Source organism: Amia ocellicauda, chromosome 8, assembly GCF_036373705.1.
Source record: "Amia ocellicauda isolate fAmiCal2 chromosome 8, fAmiCal2.hap1, whole genome shotgun sequence".
NCBI lineage: Eukaryota > Metazoa > Chordata > Actinopteri > Amiiformes > Amiidae > Amia > Amia ocellicauda.
The window spans coordinates 1649334-1672614 of NC_089857.1; the positions used below are offsets into that span (position 1 = coordinate 1649334).

General features: G+C 40.5%; 1 protein-coding gene across 2 annotated transcripts in view; it reads right to left on the bottom strand.

Annotated features, from left to right (window-relative positions):
- LOC136755306 (dedicator of cytokinesis protein 2) overlaps positions 1-23281 on the bottom strand; it is a 435882-nt gene that overhangs the window by 363761 nt on the left and 48840 nt on the right. For both annotated transcript variants that reach the window (XM_066711776.1, XM_066711775.1), the window contains exon 9: positions 132-213. In XM_066711776.1, coding sequence (XP_066567873.1) covers positions 132-213 — 82 coding nt within the window. The remainder of the gene's footprint in view (positions 1-131; positions 214-23281) is intronic.

The window sequence follows — 23281 nt, forward strand, 5'->3', positions numbered from 1 at the left end:
CAGGATCTAACATATTTCATGGTGCCCCTTTTTAGTTGAGCAATGTGGGAGTGTGTGCAGGTGTGGACAATCTAGACTACAACAGGATTCAAGGCTGGACAGTTTGGACCAGGACAAGACCAGAGACTCACCGTGAACAACACCTTCAGGTTGTTGAGCTTCTCTATCTCCTTCGGTAGCCCAGTGCTCGCCCAGTGGATGAGGAAGCTCTCACTGCAGGAGATACAGCAGCATAACAGAAATCTTCAGACAGGAATATATTTCTATAATAAGTAAAGCTTTTACTGAAATCTTTCAGTAATTATAGCAAAAATACACCTGCAATAGAAAGCCTGACATGAAATAAGTACAGGGCACTTGTGTGTCACCAGGGCCACTGCAGAGTGACAGGGCTCTGTGAGAATCTCCCCTATCCCAATCCAGTGACACCTAAAGTTATTTAAACCAACAGAAAAGCTTCACGGTTGTGGATGCCTGGTCATGGTCTTAGCTTCATACAATAATGCTACATGGACACTTTGTGTTGAATCAGGTTCTGATTGAGATAGACAATTGAAATAGTCAGGGGACTCTCTAGTAAAGTCAAATAAGACTATGTAATAGCCCAAAATGCAACTAATACCATAGAGAATATAAATATGAGCTGTAGCAATATTCAACATCTACTCTAGCTCTGGTATTGCTGCTGCTTCTATTACTGGCCCTCAATTCCATTCACATCATTTGCTCAACAACAACTCTACACAAGACTCTCTACTTATATAGCTAGCCTAAAGAACCTCTCCTCAACTGAGTCCTGCCGATATGTCTATATCGAAGATATTTTTCAATATAAGTCAATGAAGCTAAAACCAAGACAAACTTCCTGAATATGTATGAGCTCTTATATAAAGAAACACTACAGTATTATAGTAGAGTGACACAGTGTGGTATACTGTTTGTATACCACTGATTGTAGACCTTGTACAGTACCTTGCCTTGGATAAGGAAATCTGCAGAATTATTATTAGGTGGCCTAACACTGAAAGTGTTAGACATCTGTTGTTATCGTTCTGATTATGCTGAAAATCCTAAAGATGACTTCTACACAGCTGTAAGGCCCACTGTGCTGAAATCATGTGTGCATGACACTTGTACAGAGTTCTAAGTTTGTTCAAGGCAAGTTGCTTAAAAAAAAAAAGTTGTGTTAGGTACCTACTTTGCTCTATATCTTAATACAACGATATGTTACACTCATTGAATTTCACTTACTAACTCATAGTTGGTGAGGCGATACACCAAAATCATGATACAAGAGTTGATTAGATCGCAATATTAATGAAAAATGTATCCGTACTTTACAGACTTAAAAATGTATTACATGAATTTCTAGACAGATTTATTGTGAAGCACTGGATAAATAAAGTTATAATTTAGTTAAAAATAAATCATATTTATCACAAAGTGCTAAACCACGTCTTTGAATTTAGTCAAAGCAGCATGTAAAGTCTTCAAAATCATGAAAGACATTGACCACATCAAACCAGAGAAGCTCTTTCAGATCTGCAGGGACACACGGACCTGGGGACAAAAATGGAAATTGGGCTTCAAGGCATTCAAGACACAGGAGACACTTCTTCACACAGAGAGGCGTCACAATCTGGAACAAACTCCCCAGCGGTGTGGTTGAAGCTGACAATTTGGGAACATTCAAAAATATACTGGATGTGATCCTTACATCATTTAGTTATTAATGGACACCAAATGAGCACGATAGGTCGAATGGCCTCCTCTCGATTGTAAACTTTCTTATGTTTCTTATATCTAAGGCTGTAACCACGGTGACAAATAAATTATCGTCAATACCGGCGATTCATCCACACCACAACCTCTGTTAACAGGTGTGCCCCAAGCCTAATTCCCCTGGGCTGCTCAGCACTCATGCGCTTATGCAATTCCCTATTAAACTATGCTTCCTTGTGCTCCTGCCTATTTATGTATCATTAGCACTTCTTTTGTTTATCTGCAACTTCAACTATACCTACCCCTCCCTTTAGCACTTATTTAGGACTTAACTGTATTATGTCTGCACTTCTTAGCTCATTGTAATAGGATGTATGCTTATTGTATTTTGTACTGATTGTATTATTGCACTTTGTAATGTTTTAAAATGATTCTTATGCAAACTGTAAGTCACCCTGGATCAGGGCATCTGCTAAGAAATCACAGTAGTAGTAGAAACAGAAGTATTCAGTTACAGTGCACTCAGAGTCATTGTACTCCAAAAAATAATGTTTGGTCTGATTGCTCAGTATTATTCAACATTTACAGGTCCCTATGGTGGGGGGAGTGGGGGGGTAGGTCTATGCAGAGAAATGCATCCAGCTGGGGGGAACTGGGGAGTCTCCAAGCTCTGAATTGGAAAACACATTAGTGCAGCATAGATAAAACAGCTGTAGCCCACACCCCAAACAAACTCGGAGCCACAAAACACCCACCCACAACTCTCTTGTGAAATCCCCATTCTCATCATCACTGTAACTAAATCGCCCCCGTTTCTCTCATAATTAAAACTCCTACCCACAGCCAGTGCTAAATCATTCTGATCACTCTGACAGACTCTGCTGGTGTTATGCAGCTCTACCTCAGGTCCCCTCCTGCCCTGCATGGGTTTGTGAAACTTTAAACCTGCAGTCTCAAACTAACTACAGGAATCACCCTGCAATGGAAAATATACCAAGCACAGAATATGCATCTAAATCTCCAATTATGCAAATTGCACATTTCCTGGATGGAATATGGTTCAAAGGGTGGTCAAGAAAGCCCATTCACACTGAAACAATTGCCAGATTTTTGGTTGCATTTTGTTGCCGCCAAGGTCTGTGTGAATGGGTTATTGCCGGCAGGGCTGGCCTGTGGCATAGGTGGAATAGGCAAATGCTAGGAGCACCGTCCATCCATAGGGGTGCCCAAAGATTTATTTTATTTTTTTAACGAATGCCGTCAGCCTAGCGAGAAAGAAACGTTCGCTACCCCTCCTCTCTGCCAATAGCAAGAAAGAAACACCGTCCGCCACCCCTAATCCCCACCCCCACCCCCGCCCCCGCTTGGAACCACGGACAAAACACTGTCAGCAATCACCACCTTGCTAGCACTTAGGAAAAAACACTGTGGGAATAATCAGCATTTCAATACCAGACATTATCCGGCAAGGGTCCTAGTCTAATCGCCGGCAATTTTCTCGGTAACGGGTCTGTGTGAAAGGAGCAGGAAAACGAATGCCAGCAAATGACGTGTCATGTCCGTGCATTGTCGACCCAGTTCGTATTTTTTCCTATCCCTATCAGAATAGGGACACATTTTCGTGACCACAACACAGCAAGGTTAAGCCACCCAAAGAGCTTGTGACGATAATGAAAAATGGACCGGGTCGTTAGAAATGGCAGAGATTGAAAATAATGTAGTAGCAGCAACAGGTTGGTGACGTATGTAGGCCTGGACACTCGGGCAAGCCAGCTGAGGAGTCACCTAACTCACTGCAGTTAAGTATCGCTTTTTTCTCACCTGTTTGCTAGTTTAGTTAAGAAATTGTTTACATGGTTACTTGTTTAGCTAAGAGTTATATATCTTGCACCTGTATTGTAGTAACGGCAGCAACTGTTTGTTAGTTAATTAGTAACTTACGTAGCACACTTGACACGTAAATCAGAAGCGTTTACATTGTAGGCTGTTACATCAAGCAAGCTCTTCAACAGTCCCCCCTCCTCTCCCATCACACCCAAGCCTCCCACTGACCAAGCTTCCTTTTCTTCATTCTCACCTCTCTCCTCCTACGTCACAAACCTACAACATGCGCCCTGGATCCTCTCCGTACTCGCCTCCTCCAAGCAACTGCTCCTGATCTACTCCCCTTCATCTCCTCCCCCCTCAACTCCTCACTCCTCTCTTGCTGTTAACCCCTCTGCATTTAAACAAGCTGCTGTCATCCCACTCCTCAAGAAACCAACCCTTGACCCCACCTCTCGTCAGAACTATTCTCCTTGATCACTCCGCAGCATCTGACACTGTCGAGCACTCCATCCTCCTCTCCTGCCTCACTGACCTTGGAATCTCTAGAACTGCTCTCACCTGGTTCTCCTCCTACCTCAGCGACCGGACCTACCAAGTGACATGGCAAGGTTCCTCATCCACCCCCCAACCTCTCCTCACAAGCGTACCCCAAGTTTTCATCCCAGCCCACTTTCTGGTTCAGTCTCTTAGGTTTCTATGTATATGCTTATTTTTTAAACACGAAAACTCATATGAGCAAACTTATTTTCCAAGCACCAATTGCGTATTGACCTTGAAACTCTGGGAATATTTTGTAAATGGGGCTAAAGACTAATGTACTTTCATGCTTCGATTGACTGTGCTAAAAACAGCCCTGTTACACAATGAGAACATTGTTGCTCATAGAGCACAGAGCAGCACGGTGCAGTGTTGTGCAGTGCTTTGCAAAGCATGTGCCTGTGTGATTCATAATGCATGTTAGTAAAGCTGGACTCTTAATTAAATATCAAATTAAGTTCCTTTTTATCTGAAGCCATTGCTCAATATTTAAAAAGCTGTCAGTGAGAATAGTAAACATCCTGTCTGTGACAGAGCCACTGAGGGACAGAGAGAGAGAGCAGCACAAAGTGGCACTGCCTCTCTCCTCACTCTGGCACTGAGCAGAATCCACCTGCACTAATGAGTATAGAGCCAAATCCCACAGTAAAGCCTCACACAGAGAATGCCTGACAAGGACCTTATAATATTTCCTTCACATTTTCTGAACATATTTTACGACTGTATGATAAATTACATTATATTATGAATATATATTGTGCATGGACAGGTTTTGGTTGGGTAATTTCATAGTGTGGAGTTTATTTAGCGTGTATCATGACACTAAGGGTGTTTTCACATATAGTCCTCTTTAAAAGAACCAAACTCAGTCCTCTTTAAGTGGACCAAAAAGTGGACCAAGAAAAAAAGAACCCAGTTCTCTTTGATTTCACACTGTCCCTAGCCTTGAAAGAGGACCCAGATCTCTTTCTGGTCCAATTCAGCTATAATAGCCTCACAGTTCACTTACCATTCACACTACTGTTCTTTGGGAAGCCAGACAACCAGCGTATATATATATATATATATATATATATATATATATATATATATATATATATATATACACCGATCAGCCATAACATTATGACCACCTGCCTAACATTGTGTAGGTCCCCCTTTTGCCGCCAAAACGTGGCATGGACTCCACTAGACCTCTGAAGGTGTGCTGAGGTGGGGCCTCCATGGATCGGACTTGTTTGTCCAGGACATCCCACAGATGCTTGATTGGATTGAGATCTGGGGAATTTGGAGGCCAAGTCAACACCTTGAACTCGTGATTCATCAGACCAGGCCACCTTCTTCCATTGCTCCGTGGTCCAGTTCTGATGCTCATGTGCCCATTGTAGGCATTTTCCACAGTGGACAGGGGTCAGCATGGGCACGCTGAGTGGACTGCGGCTACGCAGCCCCATACGCAGGAAACTGCGATGCACTGTGTGTTCTGACACCTTTCTATCAAAACCAGCATTAACATTTTCAGCAATTTCAGCTACAGTAGCTCGTCTGTTGGATCGGACGATGTATATCTTAAAATTAAATATTTGTATGTATATATGTACAGTATGTATGTCTACTGAATGAATAATTAATTGACTTAATTAAAACCAATATAACCAATATGGTTATAAAACCTGTATAATAATGAAAATCATAGCACAAAAACATTAATAATAAAAATGCTATTTTGGTTATTAACAATATTTAATTCTGTGCATATTGCACTGTTATAATGAAATTGCTGTTTTTGCAGCAGGTAATGAAATGATTTAAAAACAGAAAAAAAAAATACACTAAAATAAACTTGCATGTGTGTTATTGTGTATTGGGATTAAAGAGGCTTAAAAGCATATGTGCAAGCAGACTAGGGAGCAGCTTTGTCATTCTCAAAATGGATTCAGAGACAGATGGATGAAATAGCCAGGTGATGCTCCAGTAAAGTTTAGCAAGAGGAATTTTAATTCACTAATTACAAATAACTGATTTGGTAGCCCAAAATGAAAACAATTAGCAAAATGTAAATATTGGCTGTAGCAATATTCAACTTCTTCACTTGCTCTACTGCGACTTCTATCAACACTTTTTTCCACCATTTTCATGGTTCATAATTCATAGTTCATGCAGTGTGGTTCTACTGGCCTAAAATTCCATTCACTTCATCTGTTCAACAATAACAATTCTACACAGTTCTGATTGCCTTCTTATATAGCTTTTTGTGTTAACTTGAGGAGCCTCCACTCTAGTAAGTCCCATCCATTAATATAAAGAGAACATGGAGAAAAGGACTAAAGAACAACAATATATTTTGTTAACAATCACGGCTGTCTTCGAAGGTGCAAGTGTTCGTTCGGGTTTATCCAAATGTCCGAAGGTTTGTCACATCACAAATCACAGATTTTTTTTTTCTCTTGTAAACAAAAACAATGTTTGAATACTAAACCACATTTCAGATGTCTCTCATAGTGTATCTAAATTAAAACACTTGATGTGTATAATGCCCATATATATATGTTGGATATAACAAAGTTCAAAACCATCATAGTCACACAATTGTCACTGTCATGTCGAATGACTGCTGACAAGACCATTACGTTAAACCATAGGAGTACATTTAAACTTTGCAGTAAATGCTTACTGTACAAGTGTGCAAGATGGAGAAAGTAACATGCTATGGTATGATAAATAAGAAACACAAATTATATGCTTACACTGATAATTTAATTAAAATTTTCTTCAGAAAGAGAGCCCTAACCTGCCAGCATGTGTTTTTCTTCATCCTCCATCTTTACAGCAAAGTGTTGTGCAATATAAATTGAAAAATAAAACAAAACAACTGTCTCTGTAATGAATCAGCATTTTCTCTTCATCACTGTTGTCATCATGTTTTTCTTTACCTGGCTTATTCAATCTGCCATGTAACGAACTGTGCACTAATCTACATGCGTTGAGACAATCACTAATCAAAACAATAACATTTCTGAACTAGTCTTGTAGCGAATGGTGCAGCCCCGTTGTCCTAGTGCCACAAAAGAATGGGAAACTTCGCTTTTGTGTGGACTTCTCAAAGTTAAATGCTGTCTCTGCTTTTGACTCTTCCAGGACTCGAGTGGACGAGCTCGTGGAACGTCTGGGCACTCTAGACTTGTGTAAAGGCTTCCGCAAGTCCCATTGAAGGAGGAGGCCAAACAATTGACAGCTTTTAAGGCTCTAAACACACTATATCAGTTTACAGTGATGATTCATGGAGCTGCCACCACTTTCCAAAGATTAATTGATGAAGTTTTACGTGAAGCCAGAAATTACGCAGCTGTTTACTTTGTTGATGTGATCTTCAGTGCCACTTGCAGGGTTCTTACACTTTTTCAAACATCAAAATTCCAGACTTTTGTTTTGCAGTAGTTATGCAAGCGAACATTCACTTCAGAGACTTCTTTATGGTTTGAACTGTAAGTCAAATCCTAAAGGAATAAATTACAAGTATGTAGTAAGTAATTTAAATGTCTCTTGTTAATTAGTTACAATTTGCTTAGTAAGCTTTTTTGCACCAATCAAGAAGTAAATAACTGTCTTCTGTGTTTTGTACACAACCCATAAAATACCAAATGTAACTTTGTTGAGACTGTCTGAGGAAACTTCTCCTGTCAGGCTCCCCTGCAGCTGCCAGAATAAACAATCAACCTTCTACTACACACTGAGTCTCATGCTATTTTCTGCAACTCTTCACACATACAATAAGAAATACACTACAAATTGTTTTAATTTCTATCACAGTTACTGTGTATTATATAATAAATAAATAAATAATCACCGATATTGACAATAATTTATTATTATTTGTCACTGTGGTTACAGCCTTAGATATAAGAAACATAAGAAAGTTTACAATCGAGAGGATGCCATTTGACCCAGGGTTCTTACACTTTTTCAAACATCAAAATTCCAGACTTTTGTAATGCAATTGTTATGCAACCCAACATTCACTTCAGAGATTTCTTTACGGTTTGAATTGTAAGTCAAATCCTCTATAAACAGTTATGATGCAGATTTCACAGTTTTCATATGACATTGGCTGTGATGTATCTGTGTCGTGGCATGTCAGAATGTTTCGTTCCTGATTACTTGGAATATGTTTTTTATATAAAGTTTCCGTGACATAACATCACCAGCAACAATTCGTCATGGACAATAAGTCACCGACAAAATAATTTGATCAAAATGTTTTCTGTTAGAAATCACTACTTATAGTCACCAATCAGGGCCACAATATATTTAAAAAGCTGTGCTAAAAGCAAATAGCACTGTAATAAATAGCAGATACAGTATACATTAATTTACAAATTACATAAATAAAACCTCAACAAAGCTATAAATAAATCATAAATAACAGATACTTTACATATTCAATTCAGTAGCTACATAAATAAAACCATGTCATCCCTAGAGACTTTTTCACGCATAGGTAAGTCAGGTTAGCTTTATTTTTTCTTTAGTGTGACAACAATAAACTGCTCTCCTTCCTATTCATATTACTATTCCTTTAATTGAAGCTAGATATGGGGGAAGGCAGGCCTTGAACTTTGGAATTTCTTGCCATTTCGGGTCACATCTGCTTTGCCTGTGCTTCCCTGCTACTACTATATTCTCTCCCTCTTCCTTGACCTTGACCTTTGTCCACCCCTTGGGGCCACACTGTGTGTCCCCCTGCCAACTTGTTAAATTAATGTATATGCTATTTCTTAACAGCTATTTGCTATCACAAAACAAGTTACTATCTCAAAATTTAAGTTTAGCTACTTGGCGTTAGCTGGTGTTGACAGGTCACTCTTGTTCGTCCATAGTAGTTGCTTGCGCTCTAGCCTAGTAGTAGGAGGGCGGGCGGCTTGTAAGCACTGTACATCAAACCTGGATTGCCTAGCAGCAACCCCACGTTTGTAAAGGAAATTCTGATGATAACACATAGTTAAACTCAGACTGCACACTCGCTACTGAGCCAAAATACAAACTTACAGAACAGCGGTGCAGAATTTTTTTTTTATTCTCCAGTGCTACTAGCAAAATTCCAGACTTTTTCAAGACTTTCAGGTGGAAGCACATCAACAACACCTTCAAGAAGTCTTCGCCTGAATACACCATGCCAGCCTGGTGGTCAACACTGTCAGTGCAGCTTAGCTCAAAGCAAGGTTAAGTACTTGGAATATGTAATTAGGGAAGGAGTGCTAAAGCTCCAACTGGACAAAGTTGAAGCATCATGGTCCAAGCCACATCCTGTAACCAAATAGCAGATTAGGTCCTCTTTGGGATTAGGGGATGGTACTGGCAATTCATTCCCAATTTTTCATCCTGTGCAGCCGTCCTGACTAACATTACTCAGAAGAATGCAAGTAATCGTGTGGAGTGGATTCTAGAGTGTGAAGCTGCCTTTATTGCTTTACTTTAATCTTCCATTCACAGTGCAGACTGATTCAATATGAATTATAGAGTTTATACAGAGATTAGTTTATCAATGTTTTCATTTGATTTATTTATTCTTGCTTTGGTCTTATCTCAATATTTGGATTCATTGTTTTTGTCTTCTTAATCCATGGACTAAAGTATTGTGGATGCTCAACTGTCTATCTCACCACTGTAAATAAATCTCACTTTCAGTTCAATTATTATGTTCTGGTCATCAATTGCCACATTTCCATCCTCCCTGGGCCTCTATCCTATTACATTATTTACATTACATTATTTGTCATTTAGCAGATGCTCTTATCCAGGGCAACTTACATTTGTACCCATTTATACACTGGAGTAATCTAAGTGAAGTACCTTGCTCAAGGGTACAACAGCACTGCCCCACCCAGGATTTGAGCCTTAACCACTACTCCCAGTGCTGCCATTGAGAATGTGTTGCTAAATGCACAGAAGACCCCAAAAAAGCTGAATCTAAACTGTGCAAGAGAAAACTGGAGTATCAAGGAGGAACCACCAACCTAATACAACCACCAAATTACAACTGGATGGTGGTTTCTATATGTACACTGGAACACTTATTCCTCTTCTGAGCAATCTTAATACAGACCCTTTCTTCAGTAATTGTATCTGAGGAGCTGCTATAGTTATTAGAATACATTTACAAAAACGATGATGTAGACTGGCTGGAGTGCAAACCAAGCTGTTGACACTGGGATGACTACACTTTTAAATCCAATGCTGTGGCTGATACTGTGTCATTCAGTGTTCATGCAACATAAACAGTCAATATATGTTTATATATAAATCTTTAAATCTTGTGAACTACAGCAATGTGTCTTTACTGGGATAAGATGCATTTGTTTGATATCCTTGACTTGTCTTTAATGGGTTACACAACTGCCATAATGCACTGTGCTGTAGCCTCACTTTTAAACCACAGCAATTTTCTGGATTCTCATTTGAAGGGATACCTTAGCCATACCTTTCATATTATGATTTATTATTGTTCCTCCTATACTGCAGAACACTAAAGACACCACACTCCAGCATGACCAGTATTGGTGTGCATCTCCTCTGTGCACCAGATATGCTAATGTTAATTTCCTTCGCAAGCTTTAGAGTGTGTTATATCACAGACAATTTCTTAAATATCCAGAGCATCCCGGCTCCATGCTTTCAAATCCAGTGCCTTCAACCCCCTTCAATAATATGTTTGCTCCTGCCCCTCCCCCCCCCCCCCTCTGTTTCAATTCAGAATAACAGAATAAATGGTTGTTTGCCTCTTATTAAAATTATGTTTACAGTAAAAAGGATTATATACTTAATGATATGATTAATCAAATACATAAAAAAGGACTTATCTGTACTATATATTTTTTAACCTTGATAAAGGTTTCCTCCTTAGACTGGGAGGACAGCATGTGATCACCAACTCATGATTTCAATATCTTTCAGATGCCAGACATTTTTTTAGAGTTTACAGTAGTAACTTAATGTAATGAAACTGGGCAATCTAACCATCTATTGTTTTTTAATATTTAAACATAAAGTAATAATAATACGGACCCTCTCCAATTTAAACAGCTTGGAGCATTGGCCTAACCAAGAGCAGCATAGTTTGCCTTTGACAACTCTTCCCTGGCCATTGTTCTTGGACAACCCTGTGGTTGTGATCAGAGCAGTGGGTAGATGACAGGGACTGCTCCTTTACAACACAACTCTCACACCACTGTTAATTGTGGCACCTATTTAGTTTCAGCCTTACTATTTAGACTAAAATGCTTATCAGTTTTAGTCACATTTTAGTAATTTCATCTATCATTAGTTTTATTAGTCGACGAAAACATGTCATTTCAGTCTAGTTTTACTCACATTTAAGTCCATGCAATTTTTTGTATTCATTATAACCATTATGTCTGATGCCAGATGTTTACATCAATTAGTGGATGAATGCAAAACAAACATATCAATTTGAAATCAAGTCACAAACATCTATAAACGTCATGGTCACCAATTACTGTAATTATATATTTTTTTCAAATTCTTACCAGAACACTGGAAGCATATAGTGGACTTTATTCAAATACAAATGTAATCCCACAATTGCATTTTTATTTTCCATTTATGCACACGCTATTTAGGCCAAAATGCAAATACGATCATCCCATTTGTATTTTTATATTCCATTTATATGCACATTTGCTGACAATATTCAAAATTTCAACTGGCTTTTGCATTAACATTTCATTTTCAAAGACTTCCCCCACTGATAAACAAAAGATGTTTAAAGTGATATTAAAAGCATAAGCATATTGTTAAGCCCTACTGTGCCAAGCATGAATTGTGCTTCATGCTGTAAGTGCTTAACATGTCTTACTGTCCTATACAAAAGAACAGGCATTTAACTTCAACTTCACGTTAAGCCCAACACAGCAAACCACATCAAGTGCATTCAACGTTAAGCAAAGCACATGCCTGGGTAAAATCGGGTCGCATTCTGTTGTGCAGATTTCCAAGGTTCCCAAATCTGGACAGAACTGCGATAAGCTGCGCTACACAAATGAAATTACCAAGTCAAGGCATGCATAATTATGATTGGACCATGAAACAGCTCCCTGACCAGCTGCCTCGCAAAATACTGTAATTTATGTCCATTAGTCTTTTGTTTAATTTTCGTTTTGTCACATTTTAGTCAACTAACATTAGAAGGCATCTATTTTTAGTTATCGTTTTTTTAGAGTATTTCATCTCGTTATCAAAATAGTTATCGTCACTGAAAATAGTTTGCTGACAAATATTTTAGTCAGTTTTCCTTGAGAAAATGAACACTGTCTCACACTACAGTATCTTACCACAGGATTTATTTTTTTATTTTTGTATAGTCTTTCAAGTCGAAAATAGCTTTCAGAGGAATCATGGGACATTGGAATGGGAAAGACAGAATATAAAAGCAAAGCTGCTGATAGGCCTCAGTGTGGTGTCAGATGAGCCCTCCCTCTCTGTCTGCTCATCTAGAGCAGGGGTTCTCAAACTTTTTCACGTGCGACACCCAAAATATTTTTTTCTAATATTGCGACCCCTGCACATGTATGCGCATATAACATAAGGACTCACACAACGTGACACAAATTTAGACGCGCTCAGTAGATCATATTAAGATAACTAATAAAAGACTCTCACGTATGTTTATTATTAGTAAGTTAAGTCTGAACAACTTACTCATTTAATGAGATGGGTGGGCCTGCTTTTTGGAGCACAACAGCTGCATCCTGGGTTTGATCGTCGAAATGGCAACTCGGAGATCATCCTCCACATTGAGACGTGATCTGTATTTCTTTTTGATATATGTCAGTGTGGAAAATGTTGCCTCACATAAGTAGGTTGATCCAAATGGAATCGGTACATCCATCACTGCTTGGATAGTCCTGGGTATTCCTCAGCAACTGAAATCCAGAATTCAGCAAGTGTGGTTGCAGCAAACATTGCCTTTAAGGTCCGATCACTGGACAGCTCCATCAGCGCGTCCTCCAGGTCAGATGACAGGTGATCCCCAGTTGCCATGAACAGTTGTCGTATCCAGTCATATCGTTGTGGAGTTGTCTCCTTTGGGAAGAACTTCTTAAAGTGATCCAGAAGGCCTTGGAGATGTGAAATGATCATTTCTGTCATGTTATTGAGATCCAGTTCATTGTCCTCCACAAATTCTTCCAGCTCCGGAAACATTCTGACATTGCCACCTTTAGCTCGCACAGCCCATCTCTCCAACTTTTTTGTGAATGCATCGATTTTATCAGACAACAACAAGATATTTTATTTGGGCCTTGTAGTGATGAGTTGAGTACATTAAGTTTGTCGAATATACATTCCAAATAAGCAAGATTTACCAACCATTTGGGGTCTGTCAGGTGGTCCATGAGTTGGGACCCAGACTCAATCAGGAAAATGCGCACCTCATCACGTAGCTCAAACAGGGTGATGATTTCATGGAGTTTACTATTTTAATAGCACTTTGGAGAACATGGTTTAACTCTGGATCAAGTGATTTTCTACCTAGAGCTTCTCTGTGTATAATACAGTGCGTAAAATTAACGTGAGGTGCCACTTGTAAAACTCTCGCTTTTAGACCTTTTTTTAACCCAACATTGCTCCTGTACCGTCTGTGCAGACACCGACACACTTGTCCCAAGAGAGGCCCCCCTCTTGTATTTTGGTAACAAGCTTTGTGAAAATGTCATTGCCTGTGCAAGAACCTTCCAAAGCTAAAGAAAATAGCATATCCTCTTGAAGTGCCCCATTAAAACGGTATCTGATGAATACAAGTAACTGGGAAGCATTTGATATGTCCGTTGATTCATCTAGTTCCAAAGCATATTTTTCGCCATTCACTCATTCAATAAGCTGACACTTTATATCAGCAGGAATGTCATTAATTTGCCTAGCAACGGTGTCATTAGATAGTGGGATTGTATCAAGCTCATGGGCCACTTTATCACCATGCATGCATCATATGATCAAATTGTGCTTTGGCGGGGACTGTGGCTTGCAGAGCTATTGCTTGCTTTTGTGCTTTTGACCATGTAGCTCTGCTTCCTTTTGGCGGAAGAAATATGTTGGTTTATCAACATGAGAGGGATGCTTGGTTTGCAAATGTCTTTTCATTTTCACTGGCTTTAAACTTTCGTGTGCAAGAACCTCTGAGCAAAGAACACATTGGGGATGATGCACATTGTTAATGGTAAAGCAAGTGAATCCAAACTGTATGAATTCTTGTTGATATTTTCGACATTAGGATGGCTTGTTGGGCGGGTCTTACCCTTGCGTTTCTCATGTAATGTCTTCTCGTTTGTAGAGCTACGGATTAGCCACCGATCCATGTTGTAGGCAATGTATATTTGCTAGCTAACTAAAAGCATGCACACAGCAAGAACTGTTTAAGTGTTGCTCCGTATATGTTCTGTTAACCCGCGCAAAAGTTTCAACCAACCAGTTTTCGTTCTGTGACATGATGTAAATTAAAATATATTAAATTATACATATTTAGCCTATTCTTGTTGTATTCCCCCTGATACAGTGAGGGAAAAAAGTATTTGATCCCCTGCTGATTTTGTACGTTTGCCCACTGACAAATAAATGATCAGTCTATAATTTTAATGGTAGGTGTATTTTAAAAGTGAGAGACAGAATAACAACAAAAAAATCCAGAAAAACGCATTTCAAAGAAGTTGTAAATTGATTTGCATGTTAATGAGGGAAATAAGTATTTGATCCCCTATCAATCAGCAAGATTTCTGGCTCCCAGGTGTCTTTTATACAGGTAACGAGCTGAGATTAGGAGCACTCTCTTAAAGTGAGTGCTCCTAATCTCAGCTCGTTACCTGTATAAAAGACACCTGTCCACAGAAGCAATCAATCAATCAGATTCCAAGACCAAAGAGCTGTCCAAGGATGTCAGGGACAAGATTGTAGACCTACACAAGGCTGGAATGGGCTACAAGACCATCGACCAAGCAGCTTGGTGAGAAGGTGACAACAGTTGGTGCGATTATTCGCAAATGGAAGAAACACAAAATAACTGTCAGTCTCCCTCGGTCTGGGGCTCCATGCAAGATCTCACCTCATGGAGTTTCAATGATCATGAGAACGGTGAGGAATCAGCCCAGAACTACACGGGAGGATCTTGTTAATGATCTCAAGGCAGCTGGGACCATAGTCACCAAGAAAACAACTGGTAACACACTACGCTGTGAAAGACTGAAATCCTGCAGCGCCCGCAAGGCCCCCCTGCTCAAGAAAGCACATGTACAGGCCCGTCTGAAGTTTGCCAATGAACATCTGAATGATTCAGAGGAGAACTGGGTGAAAGTGTTGTGGTCAGATGAGACCAAAATCGAGCTCTTTGGCATCAACTCAACTCGCCGTGTTTGGAGGAGGAGGAATGACCCCAAGAACACCATCCCCACCGTCAAACATGGAGGTGGAAACATGCTTTGGGGGTGTTTTTCTGCTAAGGGGACAGGACAACTGCACCGCATCAAAGGGACGATGGACGGGGCCATGTACCGTCAAATCTTGGGTGAGAACCTCCTTCCCTCAGCCAGGGCATTGAAAATGGGTCGTGGATGGGTATCCCAGCATGACAATGACCCAAAACACACAGCCAAGGCAACAAAGGAGTGGCTCAAGAAGAAGCACATTAAGGTCCTGGAGTGGCCTCCATGACTTGGAGAGGATCTGCAAAGAGGAGTGGGACAAAATCCCTCCCGAGATGTGTGCAAACCTGGTGGCCAACTACAAGAAACGTCTGACCTCTGTGATTGCCAACAAGGGTTTTGCCACCAAGTACTAAGTCGAAGGGGTCAAATACTTATTTCCCTCATTAACATGCAAATCAATGTATAACTTTTTTGAAATGTGTTTTTCTGGATTTTTTTGTTGTTATTCTGTCTCTCACTGTTAAAATACACCTACCATTAAAATTATAGACTGATCATTTCTTTGTCAGTGGGCTAACGTACAAAATCAGCAGGGGATCAAATACTTTTTTCCCTCACTGTATATAGTATAGCATTTTTCAGGTTTATTAAAAATAGCACTTGTTAATTTTATTTATTCTAGAAATCATCTTGCGACCCCTCAAAAGCATCCCCCACTTTGAGAACCACTGATCTAGAGAGCATACAAACTGCACCTCCTATTTTGCCATTCATGATTTGGGCAGACACCATCCATGAATACACTCTGTTTACATAGCTACATCACTTGGTAAAGACACTCCTACTATTCACTGGCCACTAGAGTGGAAAGCAGGCTGCTGCCCCTTTCCTGGCTGTAAAAGCTGTTTAGGTATGAATTGCGGGCAGAGAGACAAAGGGTACTTAAAGCTACTATTGAGACCAAGACGTAAACAGTATGATTTACAAGTTGCAATGACCCCCTTCACACTTATTAGGCCGGCCCTGGGCCACCTCAATTTAGTCCTACTTTTTTTTTAGAGATCCTGTTCACATTTGCGGTTTTAGGAGGCCTAAGTGCGTTCACATATGCGGGCGAAAAAGAGGCCTAAACAAAATGCATGCCGAGAATTAAACAAATCTGCTCAAACAAACCAGTTACGCATGACATTAGGTGTGCTTACAGGTGTATGCGATGTATTTATAATCATAAACGTATTAATATTGATATATACACTGATCAGCCATCACGCTATGACCACCTGCCTAATATTGTGTAGGTCCCCCTTTTGCCACCAAAACAGCCCTGACCAGTCGTGGCATAGACTCCACTAGACCTCTGAAGGTGTGCTGTGGTATCTGGCACCAAGACGTTAGCAGCAGATCCTTTAAGTCCTGTAAGTTGCGAGGTGGGACCTCCATGGATCGGACTTGTTTGTCCTGCTCCGTGGTCCAGTTCTGATGCTCACGTGCCCATTGTAGGCCCTTTCGGCAATGGACAGGGTTCAGCATGGGCACCCTGACTGGTCTGCGGCTACGCAGCCCCATGAGCAACAAACTGCAATGCACTGTGTGTTCTGACACCTTTCTATCAGAACCAGCATTAACTTTTTCAGCAATATCAGCTACAGTAGCTCGTCTGTTGGATTGGACCACACGGGCCAGCCTTCGCTCCCCACGTGCATCAATGAGCCTTGGCCGCCCATGACCCTGTCGCCGGTTCACCGCTTTTCCTTCCTTGGACCACTTTTGATAGGTACTGACCACTGTAGACCAGGAACACCCCACAAGAGCTGCAGTTTTGGAGATGCTCTGACCCAGTCATATAGCCATCACAATTTGGCCCTTGTCAAAGTCGCTCAGATCCTTACGCTTGCCCATTTTTCCTGCTTCTAACACAACAACTTTGAGGACAAAATGTTCACTTTCTGCATAATATATCCCACCCACTGACAGGTGCCATGATAACGAGATTATCAGTGTTATTCACTTCACCTGTCAGTGGTCATAATGTTATGGCTGATCATTGTATATAGTCTATTGATCGGTTCTATATTTTCTTTGAAAGTAATCTTAACCCTTTGCAGCCGAAGCTTTCTAATATAATGTAGAAATGTGCTGGTTCAATGGGGAATTGAATTAATATATTTCCCTTTTCAAATGTCTATCTTTGGTTCTAAAGTCTAAAAGTGCTATTATACAATTCACCTGAAAGCGAAGCACATTTAGTAGGACATCTACATTAAATCACAAGAAATCGTATGCATTAGTTATCAATAGCCTATTGAGGTTTATAATCTGAAAATGTCTATTACATACACACACATACAGTATATATAATATATTACATTAGTAGTGTTCGTCTCTTCGGTGCTGTTTGCTGCAGGTCGATGTGTTCAATGCAATCCAAGTAGCTGCTCAGTGTTTCTTCAACGTACAACGTACAACCTTTTCTATGGACTCCACTGCATTTGTTCTAATTTTTTAAGTCTGATCATTGCATTTTTATTTTCCTTTTAACTTGGTCGGGCGAGTGATTGATAGCCATCGATCGCTTCTATAGTTATATCCTCATAGACAGCAGCGCTCATACACTTCCTTCGGTTTATTTTTTATCTTCCATCCACATTGTAAACAGTGCTTTCATTTCTGCATCTTCCCAGTTGTTACCTCCAAAGCCAGCATTTGTAATTGTACTGCTCAGCTCAATGTAATCGCATTTCGGAATGCATAGTAAACAGCTGGTCTCATTTTAAAATGCATTGATTTGAATGGAAATCTGCTTTGGTTAAATTGATATCGTTTTAATGCAAATTTCGGATAATTAATAAAGTTACCTGGTCCAGTTCACAATTTCACAATGCAATTTTCAGGTGTAAAATGCATACTGTTAAATTTCAGACTTCAATCAAACTTAGTACGAGAAAAAACAAAAGCAAGTTCACCAGCTACACACACTTTTATTTTAATTGACCAAGTAGTTTGAACAGTTTACATCATTATAACTCATTACTTAGCCTATACTTTTTTTAATATATATAAAGATGTGAACTAGCAAAATGTATCAGTACATTTAAGGCTATAAATCGATATGACATTCAATCAATATAGGTACAATACTGTTTGTCTTGTAAGCTGTTTTGGCACCTGTGTTTACTCCAGCACAAAGCGGTGTCTCCTTTGAATCAGAATCCGGGGGCGTGGCTTGAGCTGTGTCACTGGGCCCAGGGTCCAGTGCATTCATATTCACATTTAGGTCACCTTTCAGGCACCTCAAAAGATTTGTGAACGGGGTCATAATTTGAAGGCGGCCCTGGGCCGGGTCAAAATTAGTCCAGCTTTTTGACCCGGCCCAGGGCCGCCTTAAAATTATGACCCCGTTCACATTTGAGTTAAGGCGGCCCTGGGCCGGCCTAAATCTCAAATGTGAATGGGGTCATAGACAGAAACAGGACAGTACAGGTGTGGGGCAGCCATCTTGTAATGTTCCTAGTTTCAGACTGTCTTAGCATTCCTGATTTTGTTTTAACTGCCTTAATTGAAGTTAATCTTGTCTGTAGTTTGCCTTAATTTAAGTCAATTGAGTACAACTGCTGAGTTGGTGAAAGTAAATAGGCTGAAGGAAAGGTAATTTAGTCTAGGACTAGCAGGATTTCAGTTAAGTGAGTTTTGCCAGGTGGATCCAGTTGGAGCCAGTTAGGTATGAATTGGGGGCAGGTAGACAAAAGGGTACTTAAAGCTGCTGTGTTTCTCAGTGACAAAAAAAGTCAAGTGGTTGACCAGGGGACAGAACCCAAGAGACCAAAAAAAAAAAAAAACCTTGCAAAATTTAGAAGCATGTTGTCACGGTTGACCGGTACACCAGACTGGAGAACCCAGGTGCAGAGAGAAGGAGAAGTATCGAGACAGGCGAGGCTCTAGGGCAGGCAAACAGGATCCGAAGAGACAGGCAAGAGAGTAGTCAAGAGGCAGACGAAGAGTCAGGTGATTGAGCAAACAAGTCCGTAGGGAAAATCCGAGAGGCAGTGGTCGAGGAAACAAACAAGAGTCAAAAACAAGGAGCAAGAAAAGAGATCTGGAATACTTAAGATTGACTACACAAGTAAAAACAAAACTGAGCATTGCTTTGTGGAGATGCAGAGGTTTAAATAGAGACCTAGGTGAAGCAGAGGACAGGGATGTGAGGTGCGGGGCCAATAGTGTTGAAGGGAGAAGCTAGCATGTGCACATGGTTCTGTGGAATGTAACTGAAGTGATTGATGCAAGTGAAACTGGAGAGAATGGTTTAAAACTCGGGAGATGATGACCTCTGTGGCGAACAGAGAAATGGGTGAGTGAGGATGACACACATGTGGCCACTACATGAACTCATCCAAGATTTCATTTGTGAATGTTGTCAGCATGTTGAAATCCTAGAGATCAAGGTCCGGGATCTTGAGGCTCAGCTTGTTGATCTACACTGTGTTAGTGATATGGATAAGAATTAGTCAACCAGCCCATTAGAGAGATGGTGTGCACACCACAACCTAGGAGAGTTGAGACCTTGGAGCAGGGAAAGTGTACAGAACTGCTGGGTTACAGAAGATAATAACCACAGAAAAGGGCGTGCACAACCCTTAGAGACATCCCAAGAGCTAGAAAAGCCCAACAGGTTCCAGCTGCTGCACACCAAGTTGGACAGTGATGGCTCCATGGGTGATGGGAGGGCAGTTGAGCACCAGAGCACCATGGTGCCCACTACCCCCCCAGGTAGTTACAGTAGGAGACTCGATTCTTATAGGTGTAGATCACATAGTGTGTTCTGTTGATAAGGAGACCCACAGGATCTTCCTAAACTAGTAGACGGGCTACTGGCCAAAACTGGGGGGAATCCACTGGTCATGGTCCACAAACAGGAAAAGGAAGGGCAGAGGTTCAGCAAGACAAATTTAAAGAGTTAGGAAAGAAACTAAAGAACATAACTTCCATGGTAGTTTTATCCAAAATACTTCCGGTACCACGTGCATAGCCAGGGAGACAGGCAGAGATTAGAAAGTTTAACACGTGGTTGAAATCTTGGTGCAGGGAAGAGGGTTTCTAGATTTATGGAGCATTGATCTTTCTTCTGGGATAGATGGGACCTGTACAAACGAGACGGTCTACATCTAAACTTAGGGACCTAGATAATATTCAGTTGTGGGCTGACACCTGGCAGATTAAATTCAATGTGGACAAGTGCAAGGTATTACATGCAGGTAATAAAAATGTCCACTGTAATTACACTATGGGAGGAATAGAACTAGATTAAGTAATGCATGAGAAAGATCTAGGAGTCTACGTGGACTCCTCACTTTCTCCATTCAAAAAATGTGGGGAAGCAATAAAAAAGGGCAGTAATGTTAATACTGTACAATGCACCAGTTAGAGTTCATCTGGAATACTGTGTACAGTTCTGCGCTCCACACTTCAAGAAATATATCGCTGCTCTAGAGGCAGTTCAGAGGAGAGCAACCAAACTTATTCCAGGTTTGAAGGGAATGTCCTACAGAGAGACTGAGGGAACTGAACCATTTCACCCTGGAACAGAGGAGACTATGTGAGGACTTGATTCAAGTCTTCAAAATCATGAAAGGCATCGACCACATCAAACCAGAGGAGCTTTTCCAGATCAGCAGGGACACACGGACCCGGGGACAGAAATGGAAATTGGGCTTCAAGACATTCAAGACAGAAAACAGGAGACACTTCTTCACATAGAGAGTTGTCACAATCCAGAAAAAACTACTCAGCGATGTGGTAGAAGCTGAAAATGTGGGAACATTCAAAAACAGACTGGATAGTTTCCTTTGATCACTTAATTACTAATTGACATCAAATGTGCACGATGGGTCGAATGGCCTCCTCTTATTGTATGTTCTTATGTTCTAGTGTTATATATATATAAATATAAATTAACATAAACCTCTAAGGGACTTGAAAACTAAAACTTGGAAATCTAGAGTGGAGTCCATAGGTAACATTTGTAGCATGTTCACATTGCTCAAAGCCATCACACCTCCAATATTGTCAGCCTAGCAGCAGTTAAGATATTTAGATTGATTTATTGTAGTATACTTATTTAGCAGCTTGCTCTCGACTCTTTTTGTTTATTATTTTCATGCTGTAACCTTCAGTCTATAATATATGCTGGTCATTTATGTAACACAGTCACTTTTAGTGTTCATTTTGGTGATTTATTGTGTTATTTTTCACTATTTTTGCACTTTAATTCACTGATTTGTTTTTTTATTTAATTTGTTACACTTTTTAATTGGGGATTGGGTTCACCTGGGGATTGTTGTGAACAGCAATTTGACTCTATTGAATGAGTTGGAAAGAGCAGGATTAGTTGAAAAGAACTGGCTCCGCCCCTAAACACACCTAGCAGGGTTTAAAAGGCAGATCCACTTCAGTTAGTGGAAGCTGCCTGTCTGAGACTGCATTTTTATACTGAAGATTCTTGGGTCCTGTCCTGTCCTGTCCTGTCCTGTCCTGTCCTGTCCTGTCCTGTCCTGTCCTGTCTTGTGAGCCTTCACATGTGTGCTGAGTCTCACTGATCCCGCTTTGACCCATGCCCTACAGTGGAAAGAGCAAGCCATAAGAAGACAAGAAAAAATTGGACTGAACTCGGTCAGGATGGTGGACAGGCAGGCTGGAACCAAAGTGCAGCAGCTCTCCTATTTCTTTTAATTGCTTTTATTTTTTTACTGGTTTTATTTGTTTTAATTTCTGTACCTGGATCCTTAACAGTTGTATGTGCAGTCTTTTTATTGCATTTTCATTTAACTAGTTTTATTTTAGCTGTCCCAGCCTTTTGTATTTTTAATTTATTAGGGAGAACTACAGTACTGCTTACCTCTAGTGCTTTCTAGCACTCCTGCCTGTAGTGGGGGGTACTGTACAGCACACCAGTATCTGTAGTCAGATTTGGTGACATAATTGGGAAAACGAAATAGGCTAAAAGCATAGTATAGCTGGGGTGCCTGTGATATAAAGTTATGTGGGATTGGGCAGAGGCTAGGTAACTCTTATAGTTGTTAGCCTTATTACAGGGTGCTTCAGGGCCTTTACAATCCCAGAATTACTCCCAGTGAATTTTAATGACTTTACTGTTTTTATTTATTTTTATCCCCCTTCCTGTTCCTTTGTAACACCCTCAACTTGAATAAACCCAGATTCTGTACCTGCTCTTTCCTCTTGTGTCCAGTGCCAAACAAAAATAACCTAATCTGCAGGTGGTGGTGCAGAACGGCTACAATTATAAACCTCTTCTGACCACACGCCTTCCTACATTTACTTTGTGTATGTACTGCTGCTGAAAGCCTGAACATGTGTACTAAAAATCCTGTTTAATAAATCCTGATCTGGATGGCCTGGCCTGAATCATTCCTCTACAGTGGCCAGTGCATAGTGGGAGGGTCTTTACCAAGTGAAGTAGCTTGGGCCTTTGCTCCTGCATGTTTTTATTTTACTGGTTTCTAGTTGAGCTCTGGACCTCTGTAAAGTCCCTGCTCCTGGTTAAACATATTAGTCCAGTTGAGCTTGTGCCCTCAGTGGGGATTATGCTCTTGGCTAAATTATCGGTTCCAGTTGAGCTTGGGTCCTCTGGGGCCCATGCTCCAGGTGGAACAGCTTGTTCCAGTTGAACTCAGGGTCTCTGTCGAGGCCCTTGATCCCGGTTGAGCTTGGACCCTTGGTTAGCAATTGCTCCAGACCTAATTAGCTTGGGA